Source organism: Pelophylax lessonae, assembly GCF_965119305.1.
Source record: "Pelophylax lessonae genome assembly, chromosome: 13".
NCBI lineage: Eukaryota > Metazoa > Chordata > Amphibia > Anura > Ranidae > Pelophylax > Pelophylax lessonae.
In genome coordinates, this window is record NC_138780.1 from 18,817,110 (window position 1) to 18,834,950 (window position 17,841).

A 17,841-nucleotide genomic window follows, 5' to 3' on the forward strand; every position below is an offset into this window, starting at 1 on the left:
TAATAAGTCTCCTCAGCCTCCTAACTGTTCTCTTCAGTTGCAGGATAACAAGTCTTCTTAGTTTCCTAGCTCTTCCCATCAGCTGCAGGGTAGCAAATCTCCTAGCTATTTCCATTAGCTGTGAGGTAACAAGTCTGATCACACACTCCCTAGCCTGACTGGTCCTCAGCGCAAGAGACGCCTTATTTAAACCTCATCTGCCTTTGCCTCTGTAAGATAAAATTTTGCAATGACTTTCTCTTTTCTCTTTTTTTTTATTTTTAGTGATCATTTTGGACAAAGCAGGTAAGTGATGCTCCTTTACCAGATAATGAAAGCTGTAATGACCTAAAATACGTCAATAATGACATAACTGACAGACATATTTTAAACATGGCAACTGTATAATTTTATTCAGTCTCCTATATTAGAAAATTCAGTGTGTTTTAGAAGTTCAAAGAGTCCCCATTTATTAGGGCTTGCTCACCATCATCTGCAGAAATCATACTAACTACCCCTCAGGATCCCACCAATGTTATCAGTCCAGTGCCTGTTTTACTTGTGTTTTAAATTTTTAAGAAACTCCATGACAGTTGCTAATCCTCCGTAAACTTTTTTCTGCTTTTTTAAGATTTGACAGTTGCTTAGCCCAACCTTTTTGCAGCCACTTCATATACAGTACATCAGTACATGAATAACTCCTTCAAGCAGTCCATTATGAGTGCTTGAGTTAGCGTCTAATGGCACTTTTGTTTTTTGGTATCAATACATTTCTGAGAGATCTTGTGGACCTCCTTCCACAAGAGCTCTAACCGTGGACATGACCAAAATATGTGAAGCAATGTTCCCCTGCTCTTTCTGGTAGTTCCAGCAATGGTCCATGGCTGCAGGGAAGCATGTATGCAGTACCAACAGCGTAAGATACCATCTGGTCAAGATCTTAAAATTATTTTCCGTATCCGCGTAGAAATAGAGGGGACAATGCTTCTGCTTTGATCTGCTGTAAAGGTTCTATCTACATTTTCTCCCACTTTTGTAAATAAGTAGAGTTGAGCGGACACCTGGATGTCCGTGTTCGGCGGGTTCGGCCGAGCTTGAAAAAAAAGTCCAGGTCCGTGTCCCGGACTTTTTTCGAACTTTACCCGGACACCGAACCCCATTGAAGTCAATGGGGACCCGAACTTTCAGGCACTAAAATGGCTCTAAAAAACCAATGGAAAGGGCTAGAGTGCTGCAAATGGCAGCAAAATGCAGTTAAGAGCATGGCAAGTGCTCTTAAAAAAAAATTCCCCTTTAAATTTGTAATTTTTAAATAGCAGATTAGAACAGCACTCTGTAGTAAAATATAGCTGAACGCTGCACACAACAGACTGATAAAAAAATATTTTTTTCTCCCTCCTCCTCCTCCTCCTCCTCAGTGGGCTCAAGTGAGGGCAAAAAGATTGTTTACTGCACCACCCCCCACACAGCAAAATCGATGTAGATCGCTAACGGACGATTGTTCTGTCCTGTGTCTCCTATCTGTCCCTGCCTAATCTCTCCAGCCTGTCCCTAAAATGCTTGAGTATCTTTCCCTGCCTACACTCCGACCTGTCCCTGCATTCTTTTCAGCACAATGTTGTTTTTCCCTGTCTGTCCCTAATCAGCAGCAGCCAGCACCGTTGTGTGTGCTCTCTCCCTACACTACAGCAGAATGACGCACCGCGCTGTGTCTCTAGAGCTTATAAAGACCTGGGTCACATGCTTCCGCTGGCCAATCACAGCTACTAATACATTAGTAGGCATGGCTGTGATGGCACACACCAGTTAAATGCTTGTTGATTGGCTGTTGAAAGCCCACCATTAAAAGCGCGCCATTACATACAAAACAGGAAATAAAATTACCGAACGCGGATTTTAAACCCGAACATACAGTAAAGTTTTCGGGTCCGTGTCCAGGTAACAAAAATCCAATTATCCCGTACGGACCCGAATAATACAGTCCGTGTTCGCTCAACACTATAAATAAGGCAATTTGAAGTCATTAGATGGTGAAACCGGGAGGAAATCAAATTTATAGAGAGAGCGTGTCAGAGTGTCGTGATCAGACCAAAATTCTACAAAACTAGTTAATGGGGGTCGAAAACGGTTCAGAGGATCCATAGGATTGAAGAAGTGCTAAAACTGTAAGGCTTTCCAGAAGTCCAGGCCATAGCGTCCTATTGGGGACATGTCTGTATCATAGGCCATGTTGAACCAGATAGAGCTTTTAAATGAAGGGAAGACCTAGGAATAAAGGAGACCCTTAAAAATAATTTTTACTCCTTTTTTTAATACACTGGTAAAGAGGAATAGCTTTTTGCTTACAATTGAGAGGAAGAAACATTGTACCCACCCCAGCTTCATTTCCACCTGACCTTTATGGGAACTGGAGGTGTGCAAGTGCACTGTGTCCCTCAGGACCAGACTGTTTTTTCAAAAGGGGGCCTCATATATTTTTCCCCAAAGAAGTGCCAGAAAAAAGACCTCTGGTGCCCAGAAAAAGGATTCTAAGAGTGCCCCCACTCACCCTCCCCAGGTTCCAAATGCTTTAGTGTTTTAAAAAATAAAAGATACATACAAACATGAGGGAAAGGGACAAAGGAGTTAATAAAAATATGGGCTAAAAAAAGAATTGGGACTCATAACTCAGACCTACAAAGTGCAGGACACAACTGGGTGGGTGCAAAAGCAGCAGGGGCTCTTGTCTCAGCTGCGCCCCCCACCCAGCGCAGCACACAAGGCTCCCTTTGCCTCAGCCGGTGCTTGGCAGAGCCTCGGCAGTTCTAAACTTTAACCTAATATTTAAGGGCATTATAAGATATTTAAGGACATTATAAGGAAAAAAGGAGAAGTTTCCACCAATTAAAAAAGTTAAACATTATTATTACCAGTTTAAAATTGTGAAATCTAATTAGAAAAATAGATTTTTGCAGGATAGTTACACATTACCAGGAAAATATATCCCTGATTTTGTTTCCTTTGCCAAAGCAAGCGGTGTGAACACAAATGAGAAATATAAAGAACAAGTGTCCAAATTTTAATTTGTTCCAAATCTGATAACCAAATCCCATGTGGTTGCGACAGGCAACGATTTAGCAATTGCTCAAGCTTGCGCATTTTCTTGTGCCTCCAGGACAATCGTACTTGCTGGTGAGGCTGCCCATCACATTGATGAGCCAATAGCAATGTGTGGGGACAGGGTTTAGTGGCAAGTCCCAGCGTTATCCAGAAGTGTCTAAGCCTTGTGAGTCAGAACTGGCTGACAGGAGGGAGTGTTTGGAAGGGTACTGCAGGTAAGTGCACCTCTAGGTGCCTGCTGTCTTTGTTTTTTTCCAAGCCCCTTTAAGGAAGGGATGTAGCATTAGGGTTACCTATACAGAAAATTAATTGGATTTCAACTAATAACTCTCATGTACAATGTTCTATCTTGTAGGATCTTTGGTGAGACCACCTATGGTGACCTTCAACCCAAACTGGGACACGATCTTCACAACTGAGTCTCTAACAATGATCTGTAATGTGAGTTCACCTATTCCAGCAGATATGAGCTACACCTGGTACAAGGATAATACCCAGATACACAGAGGACAAAGATTTGTAATCCAAAATGCAAAACAAGATGACAGTGGAAAATACCAGTGTAAAGGCACCAACACAAACAAAAGTGACCCTGTCAGACTGGAGGTCAGTCATGGTGAGTAAATACCGAGATTTACCCTCCATAGGATTACCCATAGAAACATAAAATATTAACCACTTACGAACCGCCCGCCGTGTATTTACGTTGGTCCTTTGGCTTAAATACAGAGGTTATGGCAGCAGATAGCTGACATAACCCCAGTATCTTTTTAAACGGCGGGCGGTCCACTTTAACATAAGGGTGGTTCCAGAGGCAGATTCACTGTGGGATCACCCTTATAGGCGGCGGGAGAGGTGCCCCCCTCCCACCGCTTCCTGGTCGTTTTCCCCGCTTACCGGACCCATTGGTAGCGGGAAGAACGATCCGGTCTGCTGTCCCATCAGGCAGGAAGTTGAGTGAGAGCAAGATGGCCCCCACTCGACTCTATGGCCTTGGAGGACAGGAGCAATGTCACACGTCACTTCCTAGCAACGGATTTAAAAAGCTCATTTTTTTTTTTCATCGTGAAAAAAATTAATTTTTTTTCTTTTTTAGTGTAGATGTGAGATGTGAAGTCTTTTTGACCCCAGATCTCACATTAAAGAGGTCCTGTCCTGCTTATTTCTATTACAAGGGATGTTTTCATTTCTTGTAATAGGAATAAAAGTGATCAAAACATAAAAAAAAAACAATGTAAAAATTAAAAATAAAAGATAAAATAAATAGGAGAAAAATTAAAGCGCCAAATCCCCATTAGCTCATGCATACGCAAGTCACGCCCACATATGTAAACAGTGTGCAAACCACACATGTGAGGTATCGCCGTGATCGTTTGAGTAAGAGCAATAATTCTAGCCCTAGACCTCCTCTGTAACTGTAAACTGGTAACCTGTAGAAATTTTTAAAATGTCGCCAATGGAGATTTTTAAGTACCAATGTTTGTCGTCATTCCATGAGCGTGCGCAATTTTGAAGCATGACATGTTGGGTATCTATTTACTCTGCGTAACATTATCTTTCACATTATAGAAAAAAATTGGGCTAACTTTACTGTTTTCTTTTTTTTTGATTCAAAAAGTAATTTTTTTCCCAAAAAATTGCATTTGTAAGACCACTGCGCAAATACAGTGTGATAAAAAAAATATTGCATTGATCTCCATTTTATTTTCTAGGGTCTCTGCTAATATATATATATATATATATATATATACACACACATATATATATATATATATATATATATATATATATATATATATATATATAATGTTTAGGGGTTCTATGTAATTTTCTAGCAAAAAAAAAGATTTTAACTTGTAAACAACAATTGTAAGAAAAAGGCCTGGTCCAGCAGTGGTTAAAGGAGAAGTACAGCTTAAGCTTGTTTTTCTGTACTTCTCCTAATAGGAATCTCTGGCACATTTTTCTTTATTTTCTTAACTTATTAAACATGTATTTTGAACATAGTGTAGCGAAATTCTGTGACAAACGTTTGTAATGTGGGCAGTATGTATGTAGGTGGGACTTTACATGGGAGTGGCTTGAGAGTGGGCAGGGACACAGGGGCCCCATGGTCTCCTCTTGCCCAGGGGCCCCATGAGTAATTAGTCCGCCCCTGGTCCTTCCATTTAGTGCTTAGGTGGTTCACTTTAGGTGTAGGTTCCTATACCTCATGGGTCTGGGGTGTGGTGGTAGATTGTGGACCAAAGGATCCTGAGGAGCTGGCCAAGGATTTCGGGTAGCTCAGATTTTCCACCAAAAAAAGAAAAGAGAGGGAGACAGGAGAGTCCTTATAGTATAGTAGATTAAAAACAAGAATGTAGTGCTTCCACAATGAAAGGAAAAAGGTCAAAATGGACATACAACTGTAGAGGCTGCAGTTACCTAACTATGGGGAACACGTGACCTCCCTAGTGCCTGGGTTGAAAGAAATCACTCTCCACACAGGGTCAGTGTGGTGGCTCTCTATGCCTCAGGTATTCCTATCCCGGGTGCTCTTAAGGGGTTCTCAGGTGGGTGAACAAAGTAGTAGAAAGAGTCAGCGCAAAAAGAGCCCCTGGGTAGTTTCATTGGCAGAGGCGCCAGATGTAGTTATTCAAAGGATAGGCACCAGTCATCTGCTTCAATAAAACATCCAATTACTTTATTTCTCCAAATAAAATGCATTTTGTAACTTTAAATTGCCATTTCCTCAGTTTAAGGTTATAAAACTGGATCACCTTGAACTGTGAGTGCAGGGATCAGGAGAATGTAATGTACTACACATAATTTACCGTTTTCAGCGCAGTGGTCATGATTATGTAACACAGTGTTACCAACCTACTAGATTTTAATTTACTGACACAACACCCAAAATTTTCTGGCACAGCCAAGTTTTTACTGGCATTTCCAAAAGTTACAAAATTACAGTTTTAAGTGCAAATTTCATTATTTAGGCTACAAACAATTACAATATGCAATAAGCAATGGGATTCAAAGTACAAAGTAGGTATTAACCGCCTTAGCGGTATCCCCGAGCGTGACTCGGGGTAGGAATTTTCTGCTATTAGCGGTATCCCCGAGTCACGCTCGGGGTCAATGAGCAGAGCGTGCAGACAGCGCAGCGGAGCTTCTCTTACCTTATCCTGGCGATCCAGCGATGAGCTCTCATTGCTGTGACCGCCAGCCGAGATCTCCGCTGCTCGTCTGTCGGTAGGAGGACTTCCTAGTTCCGTTCCCTGCAGCAGCAATGCTGCATGGGAGCGGAACTAGAGAGGAAAATTCAAAAAAAAAAAAAAACGTTGCACAAAACACATAACACATTTTATATTATATATATGCATATATATATATATATATATATATATATGCATATATATATATATATATATATATATATATATATATGCATATATATATATATATATATATATATATATATATATATATATATGCATATATATATATATATATATATATATATATATATATATATATATGCATATATATATATATATATATATATATATATATATATATATATATATATATGCATATATATATGCATATATATATGCAAATATATATATATATATATATACATATATATACCTATATATACACACACACATATATATATATATATATAAAAATTATATTATTGATTCGATTATAATTCATGCGTTATATGTATGTATATATATATATATATATACACACACACATATATATATATATATATATATATATATATATATATATATATATATATATATATATATATATATATATATATATACACACATATATATATAATATATAACGCATGAATTATAATCTAATCAATAATATAATTTTATTATATATTATATATTAAATAATAAAATAATATTATTGATTCGATTATAATTCACTTGTTTGTGTTTCAAATTTATCACATCTGGGATGTCTACTAGAGACTTGTTTTGGTCAGGTTTAAGTCAGTAATTAAATAGGGAAGGAAGACCTAAGAGAAGAATCTCTAATGGCATACATTACGGTAATACCGAAAGAAGGGAAAGATCAAACCCTCTGTTCTAGTTATAGGCCAATTGCGTTGTTAAACGCAGACACAAAATTATTTGCGAAAATCTTGGCAACAAGACTAAAAGAGTTACTAAAAATGTGGATCCATCCGGATCAAACTGGATTCGTTCCAGGCAGAGAAGGGAAGGATAATGTGATTCGTACCCTACTTCTGTTACAAAAAACAAAAAAATATGAAGTCCCCTCCATCCTGTTATCAATTGACGCCGAAAAGGCTTTTGATAGGGTGGATTGGGACTTCATGAAAGAAACCATAAAAAATTTAGGGATTGGGACAAGAATGAGGCAATGGATAGAGGCATTATATAATAACCCTACGGCAAAAATTAAAATAAACGGAAGCCTATCAGAGAAATTTGGAATGAGTAACGGGACGAGACAGGGGTGTCCCTTATCACCCCTATTGTTCGTATTAACCCTGGAACCATTACTGGCAAAAATTAGACAAAATAAAGACATAAAAGGAGTAACGGTAAACCAAGACGAACACAAAATCGCAGCCTACGCGGACGATTTATTATTCATCGTTACAAATCCAAGGATTACTCTTCCAAATATTCAAAAGGAGTTAAAAGAGTATGGAAAGTTGTCAAACTTTAAAATAAACCCAATAAAATCAGAGATTTTGAATATAAGATTAAATACCCAGGAAGAACAAACAATAAAAACATACTTCCCATATACGTGGACAAAAGTAAAATTAAAATACTTAGGGATATATTTAACACCACAAACTGGAAAATTATACCAAGCTAATTATATACCGTTATTGAACGAAATAAAAACAGATATAAGAAAGAAATCAAATGGTCAAATCTCATGGATCGGAAGAAATAATGTTGTTAAGATGTTTATCTTGCCAAAAATCTTATACACCTTCTCCTTGTTGCCAATAAACATCCCCGCAACTTTCTTTAGGGTTATAAGAACTTTATTGACAAAATATATATGGCAGTGGAAAAAACCCAGAATACAGTACAAGATCCTTACAAGAAGTAAAACACAAGGAGGATTAGCAACTCCAGATATAGAAAGGTATTATAAGGCGGTAATTATTACACGAATGGTGGACTGGACAAAAATAGAAAAGGGGGAAAAAAGATGGGTAGAGATAGAATGTGCACAAAATAATAATCACTTACACAAAACAATATGGATACCACCAAAATATAGGGAAATACAGGGAGCACACGAACTGACAAAGGTAGTTTATAAAATATGGGATGGGATCAACAAACAATTGAAATGGGAATACAACTCACCAATGATAGCATTAAATGGCACTAAATACTTTCCACCAGGGAAAGAAGAAAAGGGTGGAAATTGGATAGGGAACACTCAATTAAAAGACATTCTACACAAAGGTCACATAAAAACACTTCAGAAATTAAAACAAGAAAATAAAAATATAAAAATAGATGATTGGAGATACCTCCAGCTGAGACATTTTGTCAGCTCATTACCACAGCCGATTAGGTCGGATAAAAATCTTAACAACATCGAGAAACTGAGTTATTCTTCCACGCAAAGGCATGGAGTTTCTCAGATCTATAAAATGCTGACAGAATGGCACAGTTTGGAAAAACCTCCATATATAGTAAAATGGGAAAAAGAAATTGGGACACACTTGCAAGGACAGGAACTTGGGACTGTACTAAGGATGGTTGGATCCACAGCCACAGACGTAAGTACAACAGAATTAAATTATAAATGTCTGCTTAGGTGGTACATCACTCCAGAAGTAATAAATAAATACCAACCAAACAAGATAGACAAATGCTGGCGGGATTGTGGCAACATAGGTACAATGTACCATCTATTTTGGGATTGCCCCAAGATAAAAGATTTCTGGCTAGAAGTTAGACAACTGATTGAAGAAATCACTGGAATAAAAATACCAAACGATCCATGGGTCTGCCTATTTCACAAAACAATAACACCTTTAAAAAAATATAATATGACTCTTGTCCCAACTTTGCTGAATATAGCAAAGGGAACCATACCAAAAAAGTGGAGAGAAAAGGAGAGCCCGAAAATAAAGGAATGGTGTAAAAAGATAAATAACAACTTTAATATGGAATATATATGTAACACACAAGAGGAAATTCCAATAAACATGAAAAGAAAATGGGGAAAATGGAAAGAATTTAAAAAATCAACTAAATATGTTGAAATAAATAGTTAAGCATATCTACCATGGGGAGGCACTGTAGAACGGAAGTTGTTGGCAAGAAGGGGAGGAATTTTGGGAAGGGGGGGAGGGAGGAAAAGGGAAAATATTTATATTTATGAGATCTGGTATATGAATTACTGTATTTTCTTTCTACATAACATTAACATGTAAAGTGTGAACCTTAATTTGGAAAACACTGTTGTAAACCTAAATTTTATATGCAAATAAAAATAAAGTAAAAAAAAAAAAAAAAAGTCAGTAATTACTAAGAATTGTAGGCCTATAATACATAACGCCAAATTTCCATGAAAAGAATTGTACCGCTTTTGGAACAGAATTCCTGACAGAATCATACCGCCAGGGAGGTTAAAGCAAAAAAAAAACATTTTTTATTATATTTTCAATATATCTTTACAAAATATATATATATACTGTATATGTAGTAATTAGCTTAGGGACAGGACACTGTGGCAGGCACTCGAATGGTCTCATCCAACTCTGGTTCCAAGCCAAGCATCACATATTTTTTACTGGCAACTTTTTCCTGTCACTGGCATTTACTGGCATGAGAAAAATGCCCATTTTTTACTGACTGCCAGTAAAAATACTGACAGTTGGCAACACTGATGTAGCATACAACATAGCGTATTGGGTGCAGAAAACAAGACTATGTTATATCACTGTACACTAAGAGTGCAGGGGTCAAGGCTACGTAAAGTACAACAATGCATATACAGTGCATTGGTATGGACTGTGTAATGTACAACACAGTGTCTACAGTGTAGTGGTCAGGACTATGCGATGTACAGCATAGCATATACCGTGCAGCGATAAGCGCAATGGTAAATACACTATAGCATTTATCGCGCAGGATTCAGAACTATGTAATGTACAACCCAGTGTGTGTGAAAAGCTGAAGTCAGGTCTCTGTAATGTATAACATGGCAAATGGAGTGCAGTGGTCAAGACTATGTAACAGACAGCACAGCATTTAGAGTACAAGTGTCAGGAATATGTAACATATAATGTAGGATATAGAGTATGGGGGTTTAGACAACATCCACTATAATATATATGGTGCAGGGGTAAGGACTATGGAATGTAGTGGTGAGGAGTAAGTGTTCCTATTCACTGCTGTTTAGTGGTCTGTGACCCTTATTACATTGGTACTCTGTACTCATTATTACATTGGTGCTAAGTGGACCTTTAAATGGTGACCAGTGGTTTGGGCCCTTATTGTTGCAGGTCATTGCACCTTGTGTTGGTGGTCAGTGTTCTTTGCTGCTTGCATTGTTGGATGAAGCACCCCAAATATTGCACAAAAAACATCTTTTAATTGATAAAATATTGATAATTAGTCACAACTTGTAAGTGCAATTTATCTTAATTTCATCAATTAAAGAATATTTTATCTGTACTGTCCTGTGGGCTCTGTTTTTTTTACTTCTTCTGCCAGTTAAGCATGTCTCTGGATATACGTTGAACTTGCAAGGAAGAGATGTCTGCTTTGGTTTCCCTAAGGAGCTCTACATCTCAAGATTTTACCTTTGGTCCAGCAATGTCTATGCACAGCATTATACCATGTCATGGGCAAGGCTGGTACAACATGATAGTCTGAGTGATTTATATAAAGGGTGGGAACAGCATGAAGGGGTAGAACATTCTTTAAGTATATTTGCTCTAATTGCCTATGGTTCTTTTTTTTAGGCTGGGTGATCCTGCAGGCTCCTCTCTATGTTCATGAAGGTGACAATGTGACTCTGAGATGTCACCATTATCCCACATATTTTGGAGGACAAACTATATTTTACAAAGATAATGCTGTCATAAAAAATTGGCATTCTGATCCTAAGTTACATATTAATAACATAAATCTGGGAGGATCTCGTGGATATAAATGTACGAAAGTGGTTTATCACCACCTCGCGTATTATCAGCACAGTGGAGGAACTTCTATATCCATGATAGGTAAGCCCTGAAAATTGATTGGGGTGGAGTGGGGCAGATTTGACCTCCTCAAGTGTTAATTATTCCCAGAGATTTCCTCTACTCCTCTAGCTTTGGATCCGGTTAGTGTCTCACTTTGATTCCCCACACAGTCCTGGGAAAAAGTAAAAAAAATTAAGATGACAACACAATATTTATAATGTACTGTATGTATATTTGACAATTAGAGACAGAGGGGTTGATTTACTAATGACTAATAGGCCTTTCACTCGCCAAGGAAATTTGCCCAAGAGCTTTGTCAATGTGGTGTCATGTCAGTTTGCTTTCACATGGTTGGATGATGCAAATGAGCAGAACTTCCCCTCATTCACCAAGCTCTGTGTCAAATGTCCTTGTAAAGTGCAAATTTCTTTGCAAAGTGAACAGCCTATTTGCCTTTAGTAAATCAACCCTAGGGACTCTGGGATTGTAATTGTGATTGTGTTTAGCTAGATTGCTCGTCAACTGAGCGCCTTGTTCTGGATTACCTCCATTTGTCTGACCCCCCCTGTCTATATAATAGATTACACTACTGATTGCTGCCTGCCTTTACCCTTACCTGAATAACAGGTTATTCTACTAATTGTGGCCTGCCCTCTCCCTTCCTGGATAATGGATTATGCTTCTGAAAGTTGCCTGCCTTGACCCTTACCTGAATAGCAACAGGTTATTCTACTAATTGTTGCCTGCCCTGGTCCCTGCCTGAATAATGGATTATGCTTCTGAATGCTGCCTGCCTTGACCCTTGCCTGGATATTGAATTATACTATTGTCTGCTGCCAGCACAGACCACTGCTAACTAGACGTCCAGCCAGCCACTAGTCCTGGTTACTCCTGCACGCAACACCTTTGAACCTTTCCCCCCGTGAAACCATCTGGCACAGTACATGAACTATTTCTGTTGTCTAGGGTTGTTGAGAAGCATCTTGGTTCTGCAAATAGAGCATCATGCTTTAAGTCCTGGTGGCATCCAAGGACTGTTAGAGCTTTTTGCCTTCAGGGAAAGACGCCTTGCTATTTTCGCAGAACGGAATGCAAACCTGCAAACCTTACACCGTGACCTCAAATGATTGGAATAAAGACCCTTTGATAAAAGATATAAATAGCAGTTTTAAAAAATGCTGGGGTTGGGGTGTCCAGGCCAGGGGGGCAGAACTAGGGGTGGGGCACATTTATTTGAAGTTGAATTTTAAGAAATGATTTTACTTCCCCAGCAAATAATCAATTTGTAGACTGTATGGAATTAACTGATGTTATTACTGAGAACATATTAGCACTCCAGGCTCATTGTTGTAAGAAACTGCACAATGTCGTTGAAAGGCAGCATAGCTATGGGCAGTACCGGGACAGGGTCGTCCAGAGCCCAGGGCAAGGATCCAGAATTGCCCCCCCCCCCCCCCACCCTTCCCCCACTATTAATAAATGCCATAGAATGGGTGTACTATCCTGAGTCCATTTGTTGCTAATTTTCTTTACTGCACCTAGGGCAGTTGACCCTCTTCGCCACCCCTTGTCCCAGCCCTGGCAATGGGCAATGTGTTCACCACCTGTAAAACAAAGTCAAATTTAAAAAATGCAAAGAAAGTTACATTAAATAACTAAAGATACTCCTACTACTCTGGTAAAATCTAATGGTTCCTTCATGTCCTGGTGAGAAAAAGGAGTTTTACTGTTTAATATTTGGTGGGGGATGGGTAATTGGTGCTGCCTATATGGTGGGTATCAATAAATAGTAAAATGCAAGTGGTGTAAAATGTGCACTACAAATGTGTATATAAATTAATAAATACAATATACACTAAAAATAGATAAATATACAATCCACATGTAATAAAAACACTCTAAGTGAATAGCCAATGATAAAGTGCAAAGTGCAAGTGAAATACAAAAACTGCAAGTGAATAGATAAATTAACTGAATAAATAGAGTGATGGAGACCTGTGTAAATGTGAAAAAGTGCGTATCACAGGTGGGATATAAATATGTGGGTGAATAAATTAAGTTAAATAAATAGATGAATACAATAATAAAGTATTGAGTGCTGGTGACAGTACAGTATGCTGGTGCTGGTACAGTATACACTATCGAGCCTCTTTTTGCCCCATATGACCCTCCCTGCCTATGTACACCATCGAGTGAACGGTATCCATTTACGGACCCTTGGACACCACACCACCCTATTAGGAGAAGCCATACTGAGCCTACCTTCCCTTTGGAATACTTCGGACCTCCAGGGACCCCCTACTGTTACCCCCACTACAGAAAGGAGCTAGGAGACAACGAAAAGAGCACCCAACTACATCTATTATACCCGCTCTATACCCCTGTGTGGGGTGGGTATATCTGGTTAGTAGGTCTTTTTACACTAGGGATCACCCTGCACCTCGCCAGTCACCCACCACGGGGTTATCATAAGGCTGCTTTCACCATTCACCCGTACACCTATCAAATTACGGACTAAATACCTTTTATGTATATTTACTATTAGCCATTTGGACTTTATTTCAGCCAGCTATCTAGCTGTCATAGGCTGTGCACTTTACAGCACTATTTGTTGTGATATTCACTTGGTTATTCGTTTCAATATCGTACCTTATCATTATTTTATTTTTAGTGTAACACATTTTTTTGTGTCACCAGCACTCAATACTTTATTATTGTATTCATCTATTTATTTACTTAATTTATTCACCCACATATTTATATCCCACCTGTGATACGCACTTTTTCACATTTACACAGGTCTCCATCACTCTATTTATTCAGTTAATTTATCTATTCACTTGCAGTTTTTGCATTTCACTTGCACTTTGCACTTTATCATTGGCTATTCACTTAGAGTGTTTTTATTACATGTGGATTGTATATTTATCTATTTTTAGTGTATATTGTATTTATTAATTTATATACACATTTGTAGTGCACATTTTACACCACTTGCATTTTACTATTTATTGATACCCACCATATAGGCAGCGCCAATTACCCATCCCCCACCCAATATTTTATACAGTCTTTTGACTGTAGTTTAGGGTAGGCCGCAGCCTATTTAAATCTATTTATTTATTTCTATTTCTTGGATATCCGTAGCGCGGATTTCATTTCTTATCATACTGTTTAATATTTGTGTTTTATAGAAATCTTCACAACTCCAGAAATAAAAGTGACCCCATTTCCGGTAATGGAAGGAGATAATGTTACCGTGTCATGTCACACAAATGTGTCTCCATACAGACCAGAGACAAAACTGCAGTTTGCTTTCTACAAAGATGGAGGAAATATTCAGAGTTTTAATTCATCTGACAAATATGGATTCAAGTTTGCTAAGGTGGAGAATGCTGGGAAATATTACTGTGAAGCAAAAACAGTTTCAGGAAAAATAATAATGAAGGGGAGTAAAACGTTGAACATCGAATTAAATGGTAAGTATAGATTATGGATTCACAGATACGGTGAAATTTCAGGCAATTGGTAAGGTTGACCAGGGAGAAATACTTTCTGGGAGAGGCATACAGGCAGCTTGTAAGTTTATAGCAAATATGCAGGAAGCTGACCACTGGGCAGGAATCAATAATGAACACAAATTATGGAAATGATTTTAATAAAAGGAAATCGAAAAAAGGAATTACTTTATGTGGGTTACTGTTGCTGACCTCCTTCTGACAATTCCAGTCACCTGGCTATCATACCAATTGAAGCCAGAACTCCCAACCTGTATAATTGTTCGGGGTCAATGACTCCTAGCTAATTAAATAAATTAGATCTACTGTACATGAATCAGAAAACATGAATTTTCCAAGAAGGTTACAATGGCAGCTACACAACACTATGACATTTGGTTTTATTGAAACTAGGGATGAAGTGATCACGAACTTTCTTGGGAACCAGTGACATTGGGAAGCGTATATATATATATATATATATATATATATATATATATATATATATATATATATATATATACATATATATATATATATATATATATATATACATATATATATATATATATATATATATATATATATCATACTCCTAGAGTAGGATGCTGGGTAAATTTAGTTCTTGGCTCTCTCCACAATCAAGGGAACAGCAATTTGTCTGATTAGGGTTTCACAGGCTGGGAGACTGATTGCTTTCCCCTGTCTCTGAAAGAAGCTTTTGGAGCTTAGGGCGGGAGGTTCAAATCAACCAGCTTGGACATGTATCAGGTTCCAGACAATCCCTTTAGAGGAGTGTCCAGTAGGGGGCTGTGATGGTGATAAAAAGTCAGAGACATTAAAGAGCAGGGTTTCTTCTCCCCATGAGGATTCCAGAGGTGCAGGGCTACTGTTGTGAAGCAATCATGGACTGCACAACTAAGAGGCCTCAGAAGTCCTAGGATTATATAGACTTTGCTTAGAACTAACTGCAGACCCACAAGACCAGGGATCTGGTCCTGGGAAGCACCTCCTCACTTACTGGGTGTATCTGGCAGGAGCAGGAAAGCAGTAGCTGTCCTGGGGAGTTGTGAGTAGTGACCCTAAGTTGATCCTTGAGACTCAGTGCTGGAGAAGTGCATTGGGTACCAGTAACTGTGCATGGTAGCCAAACCCTCAAAAGACTTGCCCCATGGTCATCAGCTGTGAGACCTTAGACAAATGTAATTGTGGGTACTGATCAGTACCCACAATTACTAAAGAGAAGATTGCCTCTTAAAGGGGCAGGCCTCGTGGTCTTCATTTATGAAGCCTTAGACTGTCCAATCTTCAACAAGGTGAGGAGAAGATTACATATACCAAAGAGACTTGTATTATGGTCCCCAGTCATGGGGTTTTAGCGTGCTCAGAAAGTCACCTCAAGGTCTTAAGTTGTGGGGAGTTCACTTCAAACTCAGGGAAAAGACTGTCCTCAAACTGTTATGTGCTAAATATTTTGGAGTATCACATGCCCCTGATCCCTCTCCTATTACAAGTTTTCGCAAGCAGAAAATATCGAGAAGACATCCCCTAGGCCAGTGATGGCGAACCTTGGCACCCCAGATGTTTTGGAACTACATTTCCCATGATGCCCATGCACTCTGCAGTGTAGTTTAGCTTCATGGGAAATGTAATTCCAAAACATCACCAAGGTTCACCATCACTGCCCTAAACTATTTAATAGATCCAGAGTGAATGGACAACGGCCCTCATGTGGCTACACTATACTGTATATAGAAGCAGTAGAAATACCACTTCTTGATATGATTTTTGAGTCCCAATGAACAGGGAGCCAAACAAGCAAAAGTTTAGGCATTCATCCCAATGCTTGAACAGCCAAGTACAAACCAAACCACCAGCTCATCCCTAGTTGACACTGAACTGAATATAGGCATATGATGACAGATCTGGATATGTTCTACTGTCTATGGTTGCAGAAGATGCAGGATTTTGACCATTCTTGAAGAATCAATTACCAGTGGTCCTTTAGCTCCATGAGCATCTGGTCACTCCTCATTTCTCTCCACTAATGTAAACATGTATGCTTGGCCAAGTGGGGAGCACACATATTTCTGAGGAACTTTTCACAGACTTTCTTTGGGTCAAGTCAGACCATTATCTAAAGTCTAACATGCACCGTGCAAGACTGCAGTTCAAAAAAACTATTATTTTCCATTGGAGAAGTAGATTTTAATTTACGACAGCCACAACAAAAATTACCCACCAAGTATTTCTTCTAAAATACAGCAGTTATTTTTATCATCTATGCATAGGAAACACATTCAAGAGAATAAAATACATAAACGTGATGCGCTAGAAGTGCACTAAATAATACTGTGGTGATGATATAAATAAAGAGTCCATATAAATAGTCCACTGTGATCGTGTTCAACTTCAACAGATGGTATATAAGTGATCAAATCAACAATTCCAATCTTGTGAGAAACATGCACCAGTAGTGAAATCCCTCCACCAGAAAGATTGGCCTCTCACCTCAGTAGGGACCCAAACGGGCCAGCATACGCCTATATGAGGGTATAAGACTCCTAGGGTTGACTCTCCAGCTGCTCACCTCCGGAGGTCCCGGGACATGTAGTAAAATAATAAAGGCAAATCTAGTGCTCTCAGTATGTAAACTGTTGTAGGCTTTATTAAGAAAACTTAGGCAACTCACATGTTCATGGCACTCAGCCGTGCCTGCTAGTAAAGCGAGTAATAACGATATCCACTGGGAGAGAGAATCTGCGTCGGCCACGCAAGCTCCGCCCACCCTATACGCGTTACGTCAGAGCGTAGGGCTCCGTTGACTTCCTCGGTAGGGGTGGCCTATGCGTGTCAAGCCTCGCTATAAATCAGTGCGATGAGAGGTGGATTGGCCAGCGAATCTCTGCCCCTCCTCCTATTACCAGCACTATACGGGACACCGGAACCAACGATCCAAGCACCAGATCTTCGGTGTCACGGGCTGGCATGTTCTTTTGGGGCAATCTGGTGTATTTGATATACACTATAAACATCTATAATCCTCTTATTACTAGCGGA

General features: G+C 38.8%; 1 protein-coding gene across 1 annotated transcript in view; it reads left to right on the top strand.

Moving 5' to 3' along the window:
• Positions 1 to 17,841, top strand: part of LOC309569102 (high affinity immunoglobulin gamma Fc receptor I-like) — a gene marked incomplete at its 3' end in the record, with an annotated part of 68,490 nt that overhangs the window by 42,081 nt on the left and 8,568 nt on the right. Inside the window, exon 5 of the mRNA XM_082274866.1 lies at positions 14,479 to 14,763. Coding sequence (XP_082130992.1) covers positions 14,479 to 14,763 — 285 coding nt within the window. The remainder of the gene's footprint in view (positions 1 to 14,478; positions 14,764 to 17,841) is intronic.